This window comes from Lacerta agilis, chromosome 5 (genome assembly GCF_009819535.1).
Source record: "Lacerta agilis isolate rLacAgi1 chromosome 5, rLacAgi1.pri, whole genome shotgun sequence".
NCBI lineage: Eukaryota > Metazoa > Chordata > Lepidosauria > Squamata > Lacertidae > Lacerta > Lacerta agilis.
Window position 1 is genome coordinate 78916200 of NC_046316.1, and position 17417 is coordinate 78933616.

Genomic DNA, 17417 nt, shown 5'->3' on the forward strand with positions numbered 1-17417 from the left:
GCTGTGGGCTCTGAGTAACACAAACATGTTGCAGGTATGGGGCACAAACAGCAGTGGACAGTGTGGTGACATGAAGAGGGCGAGGGGTGGGGCGGCAGCAGGGGCAGCACGGTGTAAACGTGCCAACATATTGGCTCTGCATGTGCATTTGCACCATGCCAGCCTCACTTATGCCCCATCCCTCACCCTCTCCATCCTGGAATGCAGCAGTGACTCAGCCAGGTCACGTGAGTGGCACAGCCCCAGCACACCATCTGTGACTGAGCAGACATTTCAAAACCAATAAATCAACTAAGCAACTCCAGAGGGAGGAGGGAGATGCCCGAAAGTAAAAGACTTCTGGGAGAAGTTATATAATGAATTGAAAAAGGTGCTGAAAAAACACATTTAATAAAAAAGAACCAGAAGCCTTTTTACTGGGTATTTTAAACCACGAAATCCCAAGAGAAGATAGAACAGTCTTTATGTATGCCACAACAGCAGCAAGAATCTTATTAGCGAAAAACTGGAAGATGATTGAAGAGTGGCAGATGAAAATGATGGACTATATGGAGCTTGCTGAACTGACCGGGAAACTCTGTGACCAGAGGGATGAAATGGTGGAGAAAGACTGGAATAAATTTATTTAAAGAATTATGCTAAGATTTCTATTTAGAACCATCAGGAAGAAACAGATATGGAAGTTAGACAAGACGTAGTGATAAATGAAGTAATGTTAAGGCGTTAAAAATTAAGAGAAAGTTGTTTTTTATATTAACATTAGATTATAAAAAGGTAAAGAAATTACTAAAGATGATTTACAAGGAAAGCAGACGGAGAGGGCGTGAGGAAGTCATTATACAATGTTATAAAAGAGGGTTAGTTAGATTTAATTAATTGTTTTAATTAATTTTTGTTGTTGTGTATTTTGTAATCTTTTTTTGTTGTACGTGTTGTTTGTTTGTGTGTTTTTTTTAAAAAATCAATAAATATTTTTTTTGGGGGGGGGGGGCAGAGAGAGGAGGGACAGCAAGGTCCCCTCGTTCAGCTGACTTATTGCCATTTGTCTCTTTTCTCTCCCGTAATTTTCTCAAGCAATTATCACAATACTTGTGTTTGCTTTTCTTTCTTTCTTTTGGTCTCTCTCTCTCCCCCCCCCCCCTCTTTTCCTTTTGTACTGAGCCCATTGCATTTTAAGCTACTGCTTTAAATTGAACTGCTTCAAGCGCAGGAATGTGGTATATAAATCTAAAATAAATTTAAAAAATAGCTCAATAAACACACGCACACAAACTTGGTGGCATCTTATCCACTGCTTCGCACAACACCACGCCCCCCAGTGCTGGAGAATATGGAATACTCTCACCCTCCCTCATGCTCAATGACTAGTTTTTCCCATTCAATGCAAATAGCTCTCGTATTCAGCATAAGACATAAAACTGAACTTCTGTCAATACACAGTAGGTAACCATTTAGCATTTCACTTTCCATATTGCATCAGCAGCAATCTGAATCTCCACAAAAGACACAATTCTATCACCAGTTGAGAAAATCCTTCATCCCTGCTAACACCATTGCAGTTTTCACTAATCATACTTTTGTAACGTATGTGTAGCAGAATTAATATTATTCTTATATGTCTTTGACACCTTGGAAACGATAAAACCTTTTGTTCCATTCGTTTAGCAGAAGGTTAATTAGTAAATTATACCAATCATTAAACTGTTTTGCTATGACTGTTTAACCCTTTTGTGTTCAACCATGAAAACAGGAGACTGAGAGAAGATATGATTGCCACCTTCAAGTATCTCAACAGCTCTGACCATCCGAGTTATTCCTGATGTTTAACCAGCATCTCCTTTCTTGTAACTTGAATCCATTGGTTCGAGGAGATAACAAGCTTGCTCTGCCTGCTACGTGACACCCCATTAGGGATTTGAAGATGGCTATCATATCTCCTCTCAGTCTCGTCTTTTCCAGGCTAATAGTCCTAAGCAAGATGGGATTTACTTAGGTCCTGTGATGTCTGTGCTCATCTCTTCTGTGCCTATGCTGAAGTGATGCAGGAGTTCCAGGGTTGCTAGGCAACCGACATTTCTCCACCGCCCCCATCTGTTCACGAGACTACACCTCATCCTCCTCACTTGCTTAGGATGATCACACATCCCAAAGAGGGTCAGGATTCAAAATATTGTTTTGGAGAAACTGAGCTCTACAATGTGGTTTAGCACAAGCACTGACCAACCATTGCATCCATTTGTTTCAGAAGCACTCTAAAAAAAAAAATCATACTAAATAAAAGTGTTTCCTTACATTGATGCATTTTCTCGGGGGGGGGGGGGGGAAGCATTTTTCCTGTGGATTTAGTTAATCTCATTTTCTCCCATTCCTTCCAATATTCTAATAATGATGCTGATAGTGATAAATCATCTACATGAATTACCCATCACTCAGATTAGTGAATGAAAATAGCCACTGAGATACAATGACCCACTTCTGAGAAACCCGAAACAACAGATTCGTTCATTAGCAACTCAATCCCAAAAGCATTATGAACCAATAAAATCCGTCTATTACATGGAGAAATGGTATAGCTATATATTCATACCCCTTATGCACAGCGGGTATTAGTGTAATTTTTTTTTAACACACGAGAGAAATTGCCTGCACAAGGGAACAAAAAAATATAACTCGATTTTAGCCAAAAAAAGTATCTCTTTTAATACAAAATTTCATTCTCATAAATTTATTTCCACTGAATAAATAAGATCGCTTCACCATTTTCTGGTGAAAATTGCACCCTATATTGGAGTTGAAATGCGAGTATAAATAAAATATAAACATTATTTATAACCATTTATTCCCGCTGTACTTTGATGTGTGCAATACTGTATTTAAAATGTGTTCAGCACCTTGTCATGGTAAGATCTGCAGTTTAACCTGCTCTGTACAATACTGAATGGTGTTCATGCGTTTGTTTTTATCAATGGCTGCATAATGACTGCCTTTCAGAGTATCTGGATCTGCTTTTCCTGGTTTATAATTTTGTTTAACGCATGCATGCTTATCTGTACCAACAACTTTTTTGAGAGAGAGATAGAGGGGGGGGAGTGCTTAATGCGATAGCAAGAAAATCTATATTGTAAAGACAGCTGTGTGTTATAACTCAATAAGGTGGGAAAGACTGAAAGATGGGTAGGACACAACATCCCTCAACAAATGGGATTCCCATTCTCCCCTTTCTTCTGCAGCCCCTCCCCCCGTCTGTCTCAGGGGATCCCCCAACCTTCCACAGTAGATTTTGGGGGGTGCATGAGGGCTCCAGAGGGAGAGGAAAAGGAAGTCTATTGAGCAAAAGAGACACCACAATTGGATATCACAGAATTTTCGAAGAGCTTCCAATATCAAAGATTTACGGTAGGCTGCAATTCTAACCCCACTTACCTGGGAGTAAGCCCCATTGAATTAATTAGCATTAGTGTCTGGGTAAACCTAGTTAGTACTGAAGCCTTAAGGACCAAGAATAACATCAGGAACCCCGATAGGTTCACTCCCAATGGATCACGCACCCAATGAGCCTATAGGAGGGCTCTTTGTATCTCCTTGACCTATGAATTCAAGACACGTAGAGAACTTTTGCTTCTAGGTGTCCATAATGCTCATCCCATCTGTGCCCCAATAGAAATGTCAACCAGGACATATTCTGAGTCTCCTGCTAGCCAACCTCCCTAGAGACAGCTCTCTTCCTCCATATGGGTCTTTGGAATGCTGATTCCCTGCTACGCGGAAAAAGGATCACAGCCATATTTTCAGATACAGTACACAGAAATTTAACGCGATCAATATAACCCCGTTGTCGGCGTAGGTAAGCTTTCTGCAGTGTAGAGGTTATCACATTCACCCCACAGTTGGAAGGTCCCTAAGTTCAAATCCAGGTTTGCTTTTTCATCCTTTTAGGGAAATGGTCATAAATATCAGAGCCCATCCTTTGCACACAGAAAGCACCAAGGCTCAACCCCTTTGCGTGTCTCCCTTTCATGGATTTCAGGCAGCCTGCAGAATTGCTGTGGGTCAGAAGATAAAATACGCAGCGAGATGTGACCTGACAGCTTCCTCTTCCCTCATCTAGGCCCATCCCCTGCACCGAGGAATTCTCAGAAGCTAAGCATCTAACATGGCAGCCTCCCTATCTTGTAGCAGACTTAATGTAATGGTTAATCCAGCCCTGGTCACAGCCATAACCCAACAAGCACACTGTTGTTCCTTTTTTTTTTTTTTTTTTGCAGAGAAGGTGTCAGCCTTGTGCGCAAGCTTTTCTTGGGGCAGCAAGATTATCTGCAGCAAGCACAAAACCTCCAACCGCACATTTGCTACCTGTAGGCCATTTAATCAATACATAATATAAAAAGCCCAAAGGCAAGAGAGCCTAAATTGTGCACATGGGCCTGTCTCAATCCATAGTCTTGCATACTGAAGCCTAAATTCTGCCACAATCCCCCAATGAGTGATGCTGGGTTCTTTGGCTATAAACTTTTTTAAAAAAATTTAAAATTAAAAAGGCCCATAATTCCAGCAGGGTTAAATCATTTTACATTCTAAAGCTCTCATTTTTTAAAAAAAACTGATTTGTACATGGTTGTTTGTTGGGTGGTTCTACCGCATGTACATAATATTATATATACCAGTTTTCTGTTTTCTTTTTTAAAATAGTATTTTCCAAATATTTAAAATAAAATGAGCACGTATATGACATTGTAGCATGGGTTAAAAAAAAAAGTCTGACCCTGGCCTAAATTGCTATGATTTATGCTATGATTCCTTAACGAGATTTGTAAGAAACGCCAGTGAGCATTGGAAGCAGCTTTTAAGTGTTTTTCTCCTTTGCAGCAGAAACATTTCATTTTCCCTGGATAACATTTTTTTTGTAAGACAAATAAAATATATATTTTGCAATATTTCATTTCTATATACATTTCCCACTTTTTCTGCATCGGTGTGCAATGTGTGTGTGTGTGTGTGTGTGTGTGTAAAATTCTTCAAAATAGAGGATTTCCCCGTTTCACATCTGTACACACCAAAGGAGCTAATATCCACACTTTCCCTTTAATTATATCTCTATCTCGATGTAAGGCATTAGTGACGTCTGCTGAATTACATTCAATGCGATGATTTTTCTATTAAGGGCAGATTCAAGAGTCCAAGTGGAAAGCACCGTTGATGGGCTGTGCACAATTCAAAAGTAACCTTGGGTCTCTGTGCGGCAATTGCTGGAGCTCTGTCGCCATCTACTGGCCATACTGGAAGGTGTGAGGCTTTTTGATTTGTTTTTTTTCCGCCACCAAACAAAGCTTTTTCCTTCGGCTTTATTCATGTGTCAACCCAGTTCTACAAGAAACAAGATACCAGCTAGATACCTTGGAAAGAAACGAAATAAACAAACCATCTTTCCCACTTTCTCCCCCTTCCCCCCCCCCACCTCTCTCTCGTCCCCTCTTTGGTTTTATTCTAACCTAAAAGGGCTTAAGAATAACATGCTCCACAAAAAACCAATTTGGCAATGTCATAGCGACTGAAAAGTTAAAAGAAGAAATGTCTTAAATAAGAAAATTCCACACACAACACTTCATTGTCTCACATCTCCAGCTACGGTTTCAGAGAAAACAAGTGCGAGATCAGAGAGGCAGAGACTTGAACTCATGCTATTAGGCCTAATTTTCCTGATTGTTTTAGTTTTTATCAAAAGGAGGGGGCGGAATGCAAACATACCCAACAACTGCTGTTGCCCAAAATGCAGCAATGTATGCTTGCCATCCTACACACACACACACACACACACACACCCTATAAATGCATTTCCTTCCATGTACTTTTAAATATTTTATCCAATCTCAACTGGAAAAAAGTATCTCATATTATTATTTCTTTTCCTCATATCCTTGCAGCGGAACATAATAATCCTAGCAATTAAAAGGAATTAAAATTAATCTATTGCATATTTTCATCTAGGAGAGGTGGGAGGAAACTCACCAAGAGAGATGCATAACAAATTGAAATGGAGGGAGGGGAAAGAGAGAAAGAGAGAGAGGGGGGGGGGGAAGAGATTGGAAATCTTAATTCTAAAGTCCAGAACCATCTTTTTTATATATAGAAAAATTGCACCAAGAGTTATTTGTTTTTCTATACCTTGCTAACATCACAGTGGATTGTTGTTAATAAAATAACATGTGGCCTTAAAAGGGGGGGCATTGGTGTGAAAAGGTGTGAAAAGCTGAAGTTTTAAGATTCAAGCTTTTTCTTTTAACTTCTAATATATATCTATATACCTATATCTATATATATTTTTTCCAAAACATTTTATTAGGAAAGCTATACCAGACGCATTACTGTACAATGATTAAACATTACCTTTACAATTTATATTCACTTGAAAGTACAGAATAAATATATGCACAATTGTATTTGTGTGTGTTTGTGTGTTGTCTGCGTTTGTGAGCGGGGGGGGGGGGAGAGAGAACATTAGCAGTGCAGCCAGTCCTTTGCACCTCTACTCAGAAGGAAGCCCCACTCATTTCCATGGGACTTAGTTCCAGGTGAGGGGGCACAGGACTGCAACCTGAAAGGGCTTCCTTTTACAGAGACACCGGTGGCAGCTTACCAAGCAAACGTCCCCTTTCCAAGGCATTTGTTACGTCCGGTTCTCTTTTTAATTAGAGGTGCAGCTGTCCTCCAGAAAGGAACTCAATCAAATGGCAATGACCTTTCCTTCCCTGTAGGGCAGCCACGGAAGGGAACGAATAGACAGCTCCTTTGCTGGAGAAGCAAGCCTGTGACCTCCCCTCTGGAAACGACTATGGTACCCCCATCCTAGCGATGGGGGAGAGATGCAGAAATAGAACAGGGTACAAGCAAATTGGGATGGCTAGGAGGCTGATTGGAGGGGGTTTAGGATCCGGAGTGGAGCATAACAAGCGTTTGGACCTGTGTTTGTATGTGTGAGAGAGAAAGACAGAAAGACAGAAAGACAGAAAGACAGAAAGACAGAAAGACAGAAAGAAAGAAAGAAAGAAAGAAAGAAAGAAAGAAGGAGGAGGAGGAGGAGGAGGTGGAGGAGGAGGAGGAGGAGGAGAAGCCAAGAGAGTGAGAATATTTGGGGAAGACCCCTCCCCCCCCCCGCTGCTGCCTGCAGTTCCAAGACACGCAGAAAACTGCAATTTTTTGTTACTGTTCTTGTGGTTCTCTTCCCCACCCCAGACAGCCGCCACCCCTTTAAAGTAATGTACAGGTTCTATGACATGATGAGAGAAAGAATAACCAAAGCCACAACCGATGTTGTCTTTAAAAAATAAAATAAAATCCGCCTCCCTCTCCATAGCATTAAAAAAAAAAAAGAACGGAAAGGTTTCTGTTTTGTTTTGTTTGTTTGTTTGTTTTAAAAAAACTACAACAGAAAAAATCAAAAGCCTGCAAGAGAGAGAGAGAGAGAGGAGATAGAGAGAGTAGCGTAACACACATAGAATTTACTGTAATCAGGACCGAGGCAAATACCCCCATGATACTAATTATAATAATATTCATATACCTTAGACAACATGGCACAGTCAAAGTCTCCATTTTTTTCCAGTATAAAAAAATAATGATTGATTAACATCTGCTGGCAAAAGTCTGCGAAAGGCACTTTATCGATTCATGATCATCTGAGAAGGGCCTTTCCTCCAAACCATCATCTGGCAGGGGGAAAGCACAGAGCAGTATCCTCTAGTATCAGCATGCGGTGGTTTGGGGGCAGGAAGGGCGGGGAGCCGAGGAGTGGGGACTCGGGGGGCCGTGGGGCTGTGGGGCGGGTCTGGGATTTGGCTGTAAAAGCTAGACTTTTGTTTTGTTTTGTTTCAAAACCTATAAGTGGTCTTCTCCAGGACTTCGAGGTAATCCGGCTTGGTTTGGAGTTTGGCCCTTAACTCGAGGTATTCGCTTTGGGGGGTTTGGTGGTGGTCTGGGAAGCCCTTACCAGCCGAGAAGAGGAGGGTCTCTTTCAGCCTGGCGTCCTGCTGCAGGTCTGGATATTGTATGCCAGGGGGGTGCACGTGCAGTTCCTTTAATTTGGGCACCGTGCCGTAGAGGCAGTCCACAAAGCCCACCGTGCACGGTGGCGCCAAAGGCGGCCTGTCCCTGCTGTCTAGAATGGCACCACTAGGGGGGAAGAGCACCACCCCACCGTTCTTTTCGTGGTGGAAGACAGGTGGCACCAGCGCTAGCTCCCCCAGGAGAGGCAGCCCCCCTCCAATCCCCACGCCGGGAGGGTGCGGGTGCGGGTGATGGTTGGTGGTCACTATGGTGTTGAGCTGCGAGCTGGACACGGCCAGGCTCCACTCCTTCTCCTTCTCCAGCAAGGTCCTGTAGCAGCTGCTGCTCCCACCGTCCTTTGTGGGGTCGGCAAACTGTTCCCCTGCACAGCCAACTCCTCCTCCTCCTCCTCCTCCACCACCACCACTACCACCGCCACCACCACCTCCCAAAAGCATGTCCCCAGGTTGCCCGGGCTCCCCTGCCACCACTTCGTCCTCCTCGCGGGGCTTGTAGATGGGGTTGTTGCACATCTGGGTCACTGGATGCGGGATGTAGTCGTAGACGTGCCCCACCGGGGGTGCCTTTTCCGGGGAGGCGCTGATTCCCCCACCGCCTCCGCCGCCCCCCTCCTCAAAGAGGTGGTGGCACTGCATCTGGATGCCCGTCAAGTCGAGGGTCTCCTGCCGCTGCTTGTTCCGGAAGGGTAGCTTCTTGTGACGCCTGCGCAGGACGAAGGCGAAAAGGCCTGCAGCGATGAAGACCGACGAGAAGAACAGTACAAGGAGGCTGAGGATGAGCACGGAGAGGGGCACCGGGCCTCCCCCAGCTGGGGGGAGCTCATAGGGTGACGGGCTGGTGGGGCTAGGGTGGCCCCACGCTGGAGGGGCTGGCGAGGCAGCAGCAGCATGCAACATCTCGGGGCAGAGCACCTCCAGCTCCACAGAGCGGATGTCTCTGTGGGTAAGGTTGTCTGGGCTGGAGCAAAGGACTTCCCCCACCATGATGACAGAGCTGATGGCCTCGATCCACTGCTTGAGAGGCACCAGGTCACACGTGCAATCCCACGGGTTGAGCTTCAGGTCAATCTGCACAATGGCGTTGAGGTGCTCCAGCACGCCGGCCACGGGCAAGTACAGGAATTTGTTGTTCCTCAGGTTGAGCCTGGTCAGAGAGGTGCCTGCAAAGGCATCTGTAGGCAGGTTCCTCAGGAGGTTGTCGTTGAGGAAGAGGAGCTTCAGGTTGGGCATGAGACTGAAGGCAGCGGGCTGGATCTCCCTGATCTGGTTGTACTCAAAATACAGATAGTGCAGGCTCTGCAGACCCCTGAACATGCCTGGGGTCAGCTTCTCAATGTCATTGCCGTTCAGGTACAGGCTCTTCAGGTTGGGCAGGTTGACGAAGGCCCCATCCTGAACGTAGGAGATCCGGTTGTTCCCCAAATGCAGGAGATCCAGGGAAGAAAAATTCCAGAAATCGGAACGGTAAATTTTCTGTATCAAATTACCACTCAGGACCAGCTTCTTGGCATTGACAGGCCTGGGCAGGAGCTCAGAAATATTGTGGAACCCTCTTTCCTTGCAGTTGACTGTCAGGCCCAAGTCATTGATGTGCAAACTGCATGAACAGCCAGTAGGGCAGATGATGGGGATGGGTGGCCTCGTCTGGTAACCAGCTATTGGGGGCTGGTTGGGCGCAGGGTATAGGCCTCGAGGTGTAGGGGGTGGCTTGTGTGCCCTGGGCTGTTTGGTGGGCCTGGGCTGCTTAATGGAAGTTTTGTATTCGACAGAGGAAGCGGTGAAATGGAAAGAGGACAGCATGGAAGAAGGCTTAGTAGGCCACGCATTCTCCTTGCTCGAGGGCAACTGAGGGGCACCGATGCTGACCAGCTCTGAGTCAGAAAGCATTGGGCAGAGTTTATTCCTCTTAATTTCCCTCAGGTCCTTCCCATGGAAGTGGAAAGGGGTCTCACAGGTTATGTCTCCCACAAGGGCAGTGTAAGGGATGCGCTCCAGCCAGCTCTTCAGCTGGACAATATCACAGGTACAGTTCCAAGGGTTCTCCTCCAGCTGGATCTCCATCAGGCTCCTGCCAATGTGATCCAGCATCCCTCGGTAGGAGAGCACTTTCAACCTGTTTCCACGCAAGTCCAAGTGGGTTAAAGACACCGACTTAAACAAATTGGTGGGGAGAATGGGGATAAGGTTGTCGTTCAAGATCAGGACCCGGAGCTTGCTCAGGTTTCGAAATGCCCCGCTCTCGATCCGCTTAATGACATTGTAATCTGCCTGCAGATATTCCAGACTCTCCAAGCCCAGGAAAGTGTCGTTTCTGAAGATGTCCAATTTGTTCTCATGCAGGTACAACCTCTTCAGGATTCTGAGGCCGTTAAAGGCTCCTGTCTGAATGTCTTGTAGTGCGTTGTTCCCCAGGTTGATCGAAACGGCGTTGTTCAGGTGGAGAAAACTGTTAGTATATAATCTCCTCATGGAGTTCCTCTGCAGGTAAAGTTTGAAAGGTCTCGACCAGGACTCCGTTATCTGGCTAATATTTATAAATCCCTTGTTGTCGCAGTGTATGTGAAAAAGGCTTTCTTTGACTTCACAGTAACAAGGATCGAAGCAAGACTCCTCAATCTCCTCCGAGTCCTCTATCAAGGGGATGGGGGTAGTCCACGCTACAGCAATTGTGCTTAGAAGAATAATCCACAACATCCTTCTCTTACGGGGAGGGTCGGCTGTCGGAGACTTCATGGTTGCGACGGATTACAAAACTGAAACAAAAATGAAAACACAAATGGATTACGGTCAATCAGCATTTTTTGGGGCTATTTTTATATTGAACCACGCATCTAGAGCATCTAACAGGGTTTCGTGAGTTTACTTGGAAGTTCATTACAAAAAAAGAAAAGAAAAAGCAAACTGTAGCATTGCTCTTTAGAACCTCTCCTGGTTTTGACTTAAGTGATACTGAAACATCTCATCATGCAACGGCCTTCTTGTTTCCCCATCCTGCCCTCCCCTCTCCCAGGCTACTTGGTGAATGACACCCTCATGAAAAACAGCAAATGAACCTATAGGGCCTATGTTGTGAAACATTTCCCCCCCACCCGCCAACACAAAGACAAGGAGTGTTTAGGAGGAAGCATATGGGAGATCATCTCAGTCTTACCTCGACACCTGCATCAATCACAAGAGTAAGGAGAGATGAGGTGCAGGAAGAGATTTTTATCTGGCACACACACACACACACACACACACACACACACAACATGCAGTCTATACATTGCATCGTCATGAACACACATACGCTTAACTTGGAAGTTTTTTGGGGTTTTTTTATTATTTCAGTGGGGGAATGCCCAGCTAATGCTATGATACAGCCATTATTTAAGGAAATGGGGACAAACAAGTTCCCAGAGCCCCGATCCCTATGGGAATATCCGTAACTGGGATTTTATCAGTATACAAGAGTTAGTAGCAATGCTTGCTTCAATTGGGGGGGGGGGTTGGGGGAGAGGGAGATGGAGATGGGGAGAGAGAGAGAGAAAGAGAGAGAGAGACCCTTCTCTCCTGAGCACACAAAATGGATTAACGCAACTGGTATAGTATCAGATAAATGCACACTCCATATTAGTCATTTCAGCTGATTAAATCATTTAGAGATGATTAATCTTCGGGAGGCACATGCCTCTGCCATCCACATACCCAAGGGGGGGGGGGGAAGCGGCAGAAGACGGAAAGAGATGGTGGAATGAAAGGGGGCAATAGGGATGGGGGGTGGGTGGCTCTGGATGTGGGTGTTTTGTGCCTGTAGAACCATCTGGGGATGATCCAGCAGGACAAAAGAGGAGAAGGGTGCCGGGAAGGAAAAGTAAGAGGGGGGGGGGAAATACCTTTACACTAAGCACAGGAGAAATAACCCTTTCTTTACAGCAAAAGCTCACAAAAGAATCCTCTTGGAGGGGACAACTGGACCCCCGTGACCTACAGCCTCCTCTGCTTGGAGAGGCAGAGGGAGGGCATCTCTTTTTATCCTTGACTCCTTTTGCCCAAATCATTCCAACACAGAAGAATAAATCACTGTTAAAGACTATGACTCCTGACAAGGATGGCTTCACAACCCCTACTTGCTGCTGCTGCTGCTGCTGCCCATTTCAAACGGGTTTGCCAGAGTCCTGGTATTTATTTCTGTTCTCTTCATAGCAAAGGAGCTTTACAGATATGGATTATCGGTGCACTCTCCACTCCACCACCCCCACCCCAACACACCCATGCAGGCGAAGGGAATTCCTCCCTCCCCGTTATGAAAAAGATAGCCCTTAATAGCAAAAAAGGACCTAGTTAGGGAAAGAAATGGGAGGCGCAGGTGGGGGGTGGGGTGGTGGAATAAGAGCATTTCATTACAGAAAAATGTAATGAATCGAAGCAGAGAATCTATTTGCAAATGAAGGGAACTGGGGGACCCGTTGGAAGGAAAATTACCAGGCACGATCTGAATGAGGAAAGAGGAAGGAGAGAGGTCTCATTTTTTGCTCTTTGTCTGGCTGTTTCGAAGAGATAGATAAATCAGTAGAAAGATGGATAGATAAATAAATAGAGAGAGATGGACGGACAGAGAGATAAGCTACTTAAGTTATTTTCCTCTTCTGCATTAAAAAAGGGGGTAGAAAGAGATGCTGTATCCCAGCAAAAAAGGGGGGGAGGGAGAGAGAAAGAGAGACCGAGAGATCCAGAAAGAGCTTGTACTTACCGGTCCGAAGGAGACAATTTTTTAGCACATTTGGAGAGAGCCGGGAAAGGAGAGAGGGGGAAAAATAGCCAAACCCACTTGGAAAAATAGATATCTACGTACGGAATTTTCAACGGCTTAAAAATAAAATAAAATAATGATTGCTGTTTTCTCTCTTTCTCTCTGTTCTGGTTCTATACTCCTGCTGAGGGCTGAAGCAAAAGGAGAAGGGGGGGGGGGAAGCAAGCAAAGATGAGACGTGCTAGGAATGCAATGAGGTTCCTTAGGATGCAGAGATGCTGCTTGGCACAGTCAATGGAGGAGGGAGGCAAAGGGGGCTGCTGCAGCCTCCTAGATCTGCCGCTGCCGCCGCCGCCGCTGCTTTCTCTGGGTACCACCAGCTCATCTTTGAGAAAGGAGGGAGGGAAGGTCTATGGCAGGAGGCTCAGGCTGGGGCTTCTCATCCTTTCGCTCCTTCTTCCCTTTTGTGTGTGTGTGTGTGTGTGTGTGTGTGAGAGAGAGAGAGAGAGAGAGAGAGAGAGAGCATTGTTGCCCCTGGATCAGGCTTCCCCCACCACCACGTCATGAATCTGAGCTTGAAGAAAAGGGGAACAAATGTAGGAGGACGCACTTGACACCAGGTTGGGGGGGGGGGTGCACGTCTGGGAAGCCCTGACTGTACTGGGCTTGCTTTCCACCCCCACCCCCACCCCATTCCCCGCCAGGAGGAAGAGGTGGGGGAAGAAGAGTTATTTGGGAGATCAGGAGCGGGGGAACCCCAGATGATGGAGAAAGAAGAAGAAGCAGCCAGAAGGAGAGGAACAATCCCGGTGGTGTCTGGGTGGTGGTCTCCTACGTCCGCCCCCCTCTGGAAGGGGGGGAAAAGCCTGGGATCATAATAGCGGAATGTCCCCTGGGCCACCAAGTGTGCATATTCCAGCAAATCCTTGAGAGCTGCAGCCATTAAGGGGAGAGGAGATACCCGCCCCTCTCCACAGAGCCAAGAACTCTCTCTCCGCTTGCTTCCAAAGTAGTAGGCTCAGTTGAGCTCGCTCGCGCTCTCTCTCGCTCTCTCTCCCGCCCTCGCCTGCAGTTCTCCATCAAACCTAAACCTGTCCCAGCAGAGGTAAAGGAAAGGGCAGTGCCGGGGGAACTTGGAGGAGAGACCTTCCCCTCTCTTCCTTCTTGCTTTCCTCGTCTTTCTACTCACCCCCCGCCCCCGCAGCTGAAAAGGCTTCAGTCCACCCCACAACATCCAACAGGCTCTTATTTCTTCCCAGATATTTTTCTCTCTCTCTCCTCCCCCCTTCCTCCTTTTCCAAAGCTCCTAGCCAAGTGTTGAAGCCACTTGGGTGACAATGGACCATTTTGCATCTTTTCCTTCCAGAGGGAAGGGGGGCGGCGGCAGCGGAGGAGGAGAATTTAACCGCTCCCTTGCTGCCTCCCTCTCCTTATTTTACCTGCCTCGCCTCCTTTCCATCCTTTTCGTTTCTCTCTCCCTCCCCAATTGTGTTGGCTTGGACTTGCTGTCTGACCCCAGAGAAGGAGAACTTATGCCTCGATTTCTGCCTAGATCCAAGGGAGGGGACACCCCCCCCCGGCCGCCAATCTCCAAAGGTAAATTGAACAGCTCTCTCTTTCTGTAGAAAGCAAGAAGGCAACCAAAAGGAGCATATCTGGAGCTGGAGGGAACATAGAGAGAACAAAGATGCCTGGTTACTAGAGTGCAGGAAAGATTCCCTAACACAATAAGCTCCCATGCTTAGTCAGCTTCCCCTAGATTAAGTTGGCACCCGTTTGCCCAAGTTCCCTTGAAGGTGGTGCGTTGGTTGGGCCCATCATTCTATTGCTTTCATAGACCCACTCTTTCCCACACGCTCCTCGCTTGTCAGAAGCCAGCTACTTGCGAAAGGAATGCCCCCAGAATTATATTTTAATAATGCCTTTTGCAAATTTACTTCGCTTAGGGCAGGGAGAGGGAGGGCAGGACCCCCCCCCCCGGAAGAGTTGGGTTTGGGTGGCCGCGTCCTGATCTCCCCCTTGAGGAAAGGAGGGGAGGTGGGGCTGGCAGGTGGCAGCTAGAGACATCCCTCGGAGACAGAAGAGGCTCCGCTTTCGCCTGGGAGGAATGCAGAAGCCTCTGTCCCCACTTCCCACCACCCTTGTGCAGGCCAACATCTCTTCGGGGACTCTGCTACAAAGAGTGGAGAGCTGACAAGCTGGAAATCCGATGGGACAGCAAGCTCACCCCCACATACCCCTTTCCGTGCCTCTTTGCCCCAACGCGGGTTCTCTTAGGACCCAACAAGGGAGCAGCCAAATCTCTGCTCCCCACCGCCACCTTCAAATCGCTCTCCTCGCCAGCGCTGCTCCTTTTCAGAACCAAGTCCTGTTGCAACGTAGAAGTGGCGATCGCTGTCGATTACGAAGCTGCATAGCTGCTATTATCATTACAAAGCACGAGAATCCTGCGTTTTAAAACGCGCGTGTGTATGGTGGGGGGGGGGGGATGAGGATCCGTGAAATGTTTATGGAGTTGTTGGGGGGGCGGGGGCGGAGATGAAAGGAAGACAGTAAAATAAAATAAAGGAAAAGAAGCTGGTGACAATGTATACATTGGAAGAACATTGGCTTCATTATTATTTTAAGGGGTCTTCCTTCCAGATCCTTGGGGGGGGGGGGTGCGTCTTCCTTTGCAAATGCAAGCGAGCAACAATGGCAACAAAAACGTCGCATCTCTCTCTCTCTCTCTCTCTCTCTCTCTCTCTCTCTCACACACACACACACACACACACAGTGGCCAAACCCCGCAATCGCGCCTCATCCCTCCGCCAGATCAAGAGGCAAAGGCGCAAAAACCCAGGAAGGACAGCGAATACCTAAGGAGATCCGGGCGCCGGGCTGGCTGCGAGGCGGAGCTCCCCGGGTCTCCCCGGGCGGCGTGGCTTTGAGGGCCGACGGAGGAGGAACTCTTGCCGGGCTTCTTCCTCTCCTTTCCGGAGCGGCTGCGGCTCGCTGACCCCCATCGCGGGCCGCGGAGCGTGCCCCGGTTCCATGTCAGCCTCGCCGACCCGCCGCCTGCATTTCAGCGGCGAGGCGCGCCCCTAGGCGCGCGCGCGCCCTCGAGCGCGCACGGAGACACCCTCACGCGCCCCTCCCCAGCCCAACGCGGCTGTCTGCTTCGCTGGTGTAATCCTTTTTCGTCGAGGCGGTTTTCTCTCCCCCACCCAAGTTTTGCCCAGGAAGAGAGAAGCGTCGGGGATCGACGGCGAGGAGAGAGCCAGGAAAAGCGAAGGCTCATCAGAGGAAAGAGCGCCGGGTGCGCGGCGCCCGAGCCGAGCATGGCGCCTCTGAGGCGAAAGCGCACCGCCTCGCTCCAGCAGGGCGCTGCTGCTGCTGCTGCTGCTGCTGCTGCTGCCGCCGCCGCCTTAAACTTCCCAGAGCAATCGCGTGGCCCCCTCTGAGACGCGGGAAAGGAGGGTTGGGCGAGTCGGATCCCGGGTACCGGATCTCTGGATCACGCATCTGGGCGCCTGGCTTCCTCCACCTCTCTCATCTGTCGGCGAGGAGGGGATACTCTGCCCGGAGCCTCCTGGAGTCCTCTGGAGGTGGGACATCAGCCTTCAGCTCCTTGATTTCCTCGCCTGTATCCTTCTCTTCTTGTCTGAGAGAGAGAGAGAGAGAGAGAGAGAGATGGTACTAGTGGGTGGATCTCTTGTGCGAGGCGCACAGGATAGAGCAGGTCAGCTCCTCATCCCAGCCTCAGGCAGAAAACAACATAGCTTGAAGGAGGAAGGGGAGAGGGAGAGAGCGCATCTCTTTTAAAAAGCTGGTTTTGGAGAGGGTACCGGGGCGGGGTGGGGAAACTAAAGGAAGTCCGCAGCATATCTCCAAAAACTGCGGACTTTTATATAAAAATATGGAAGTCCGCAGTTTTTGGAGATCTGCTGCAGTTCAGTTGTATGGAAAAGTCAGAGTTCCTCAGGGACCAGAGTTGGGGAGGTGGGCTGTTTTTTCAGGTAAAACAGCTTCAGGGCTATGGTGGTCTGGGAATGGGAGGATGGAAAAGGCTTCCAGGAACGGGGGGGGGGGGTGAAGCTCAGAGGCGTCCAAAAGGAGTCACCTGCATCACACCACAAGTGCCACTTGATGATGATCAGGAATGAAAAATGCACACCCTGGTGACGATGAGAAAATGGGAACCTTCATTAATCTGTGTTGCATAGGGTGTGCCTTGCACCAACTCACTCTGCTCTTGCTCTCTGTTGTCTACCCTGACCACCAGCAGCTCTCCACTTTTCAAGCAAAGCTTTCCCCTCCTCCACCCTGCTGAGATAAACCTGGGATCTTCTGCAGGTCCCAATTTGGGGGGGGCAGTGATACCTGGCTTAAGGCAGAGAGATGTGACTTCCTCCTCCAGGATGTTTAGCAACTTGGATTTCCTTGCCACCCACCCCAACTTGAGGGAAATGGGAGGTCCTCTGTTGATGGACTCCAGCGCCAATCATCCCTGAGGGTGGCCCAGGGCTAGTGAGAGTTGGGAGTCCAACAAAATTTAGAAAGTCCTAGGTTCCTCATCTGTGAACTAGAGATCCCCTACTGCACAGGCTTTCATAGCCCCTGAAACACCTCTGCTTGAAACATTT

The 17417-nt window shown here is 47.7% G+C and overlaps 1 protein-coding gene across 5 annotated transcripts in view; it reads right to left on the minus strand.

The window, feature by feature from the left end:
- Nucleotides 1–16165, minus strand: part of SLITRK3 (SLIT and NTRK like family member 3) — a 41310-nt gene extending 25145 nt beyond the window's left edge. Inside the window, exons 1-3 of one of the 5 annotated variants that reach the window (XR_004426683.1) lie at nucleotides 15651–16164; nucleotides 7559–10813; nucleotides 5304–5364 (exon numbers count right to left, since the gene is read on the minus strand). Coding sequence is in view for 3 of the 5 variants with exons in the window: in XM_033150584.1 (XP_033006475.1) it covers nucleotides 7866–10793 (2928 nt within the window). In the remaining 2 variants the exon portion in view is untranslated. Of the gene's footprint in view, nucleotides 1–5303; nucleotides 5365–7529; nucleotides 10814–12792; nucleotides 13248–15650 lie in introns of those variants that run through there. The other 4 variants (XR_004426682.1, XM_033150582.1, XM_033150583.1 and 1 more) reach the window with 4 other exon arrangements.
- Nucleotides 16166–17417: the final 1252 nt, after the last annotated feature.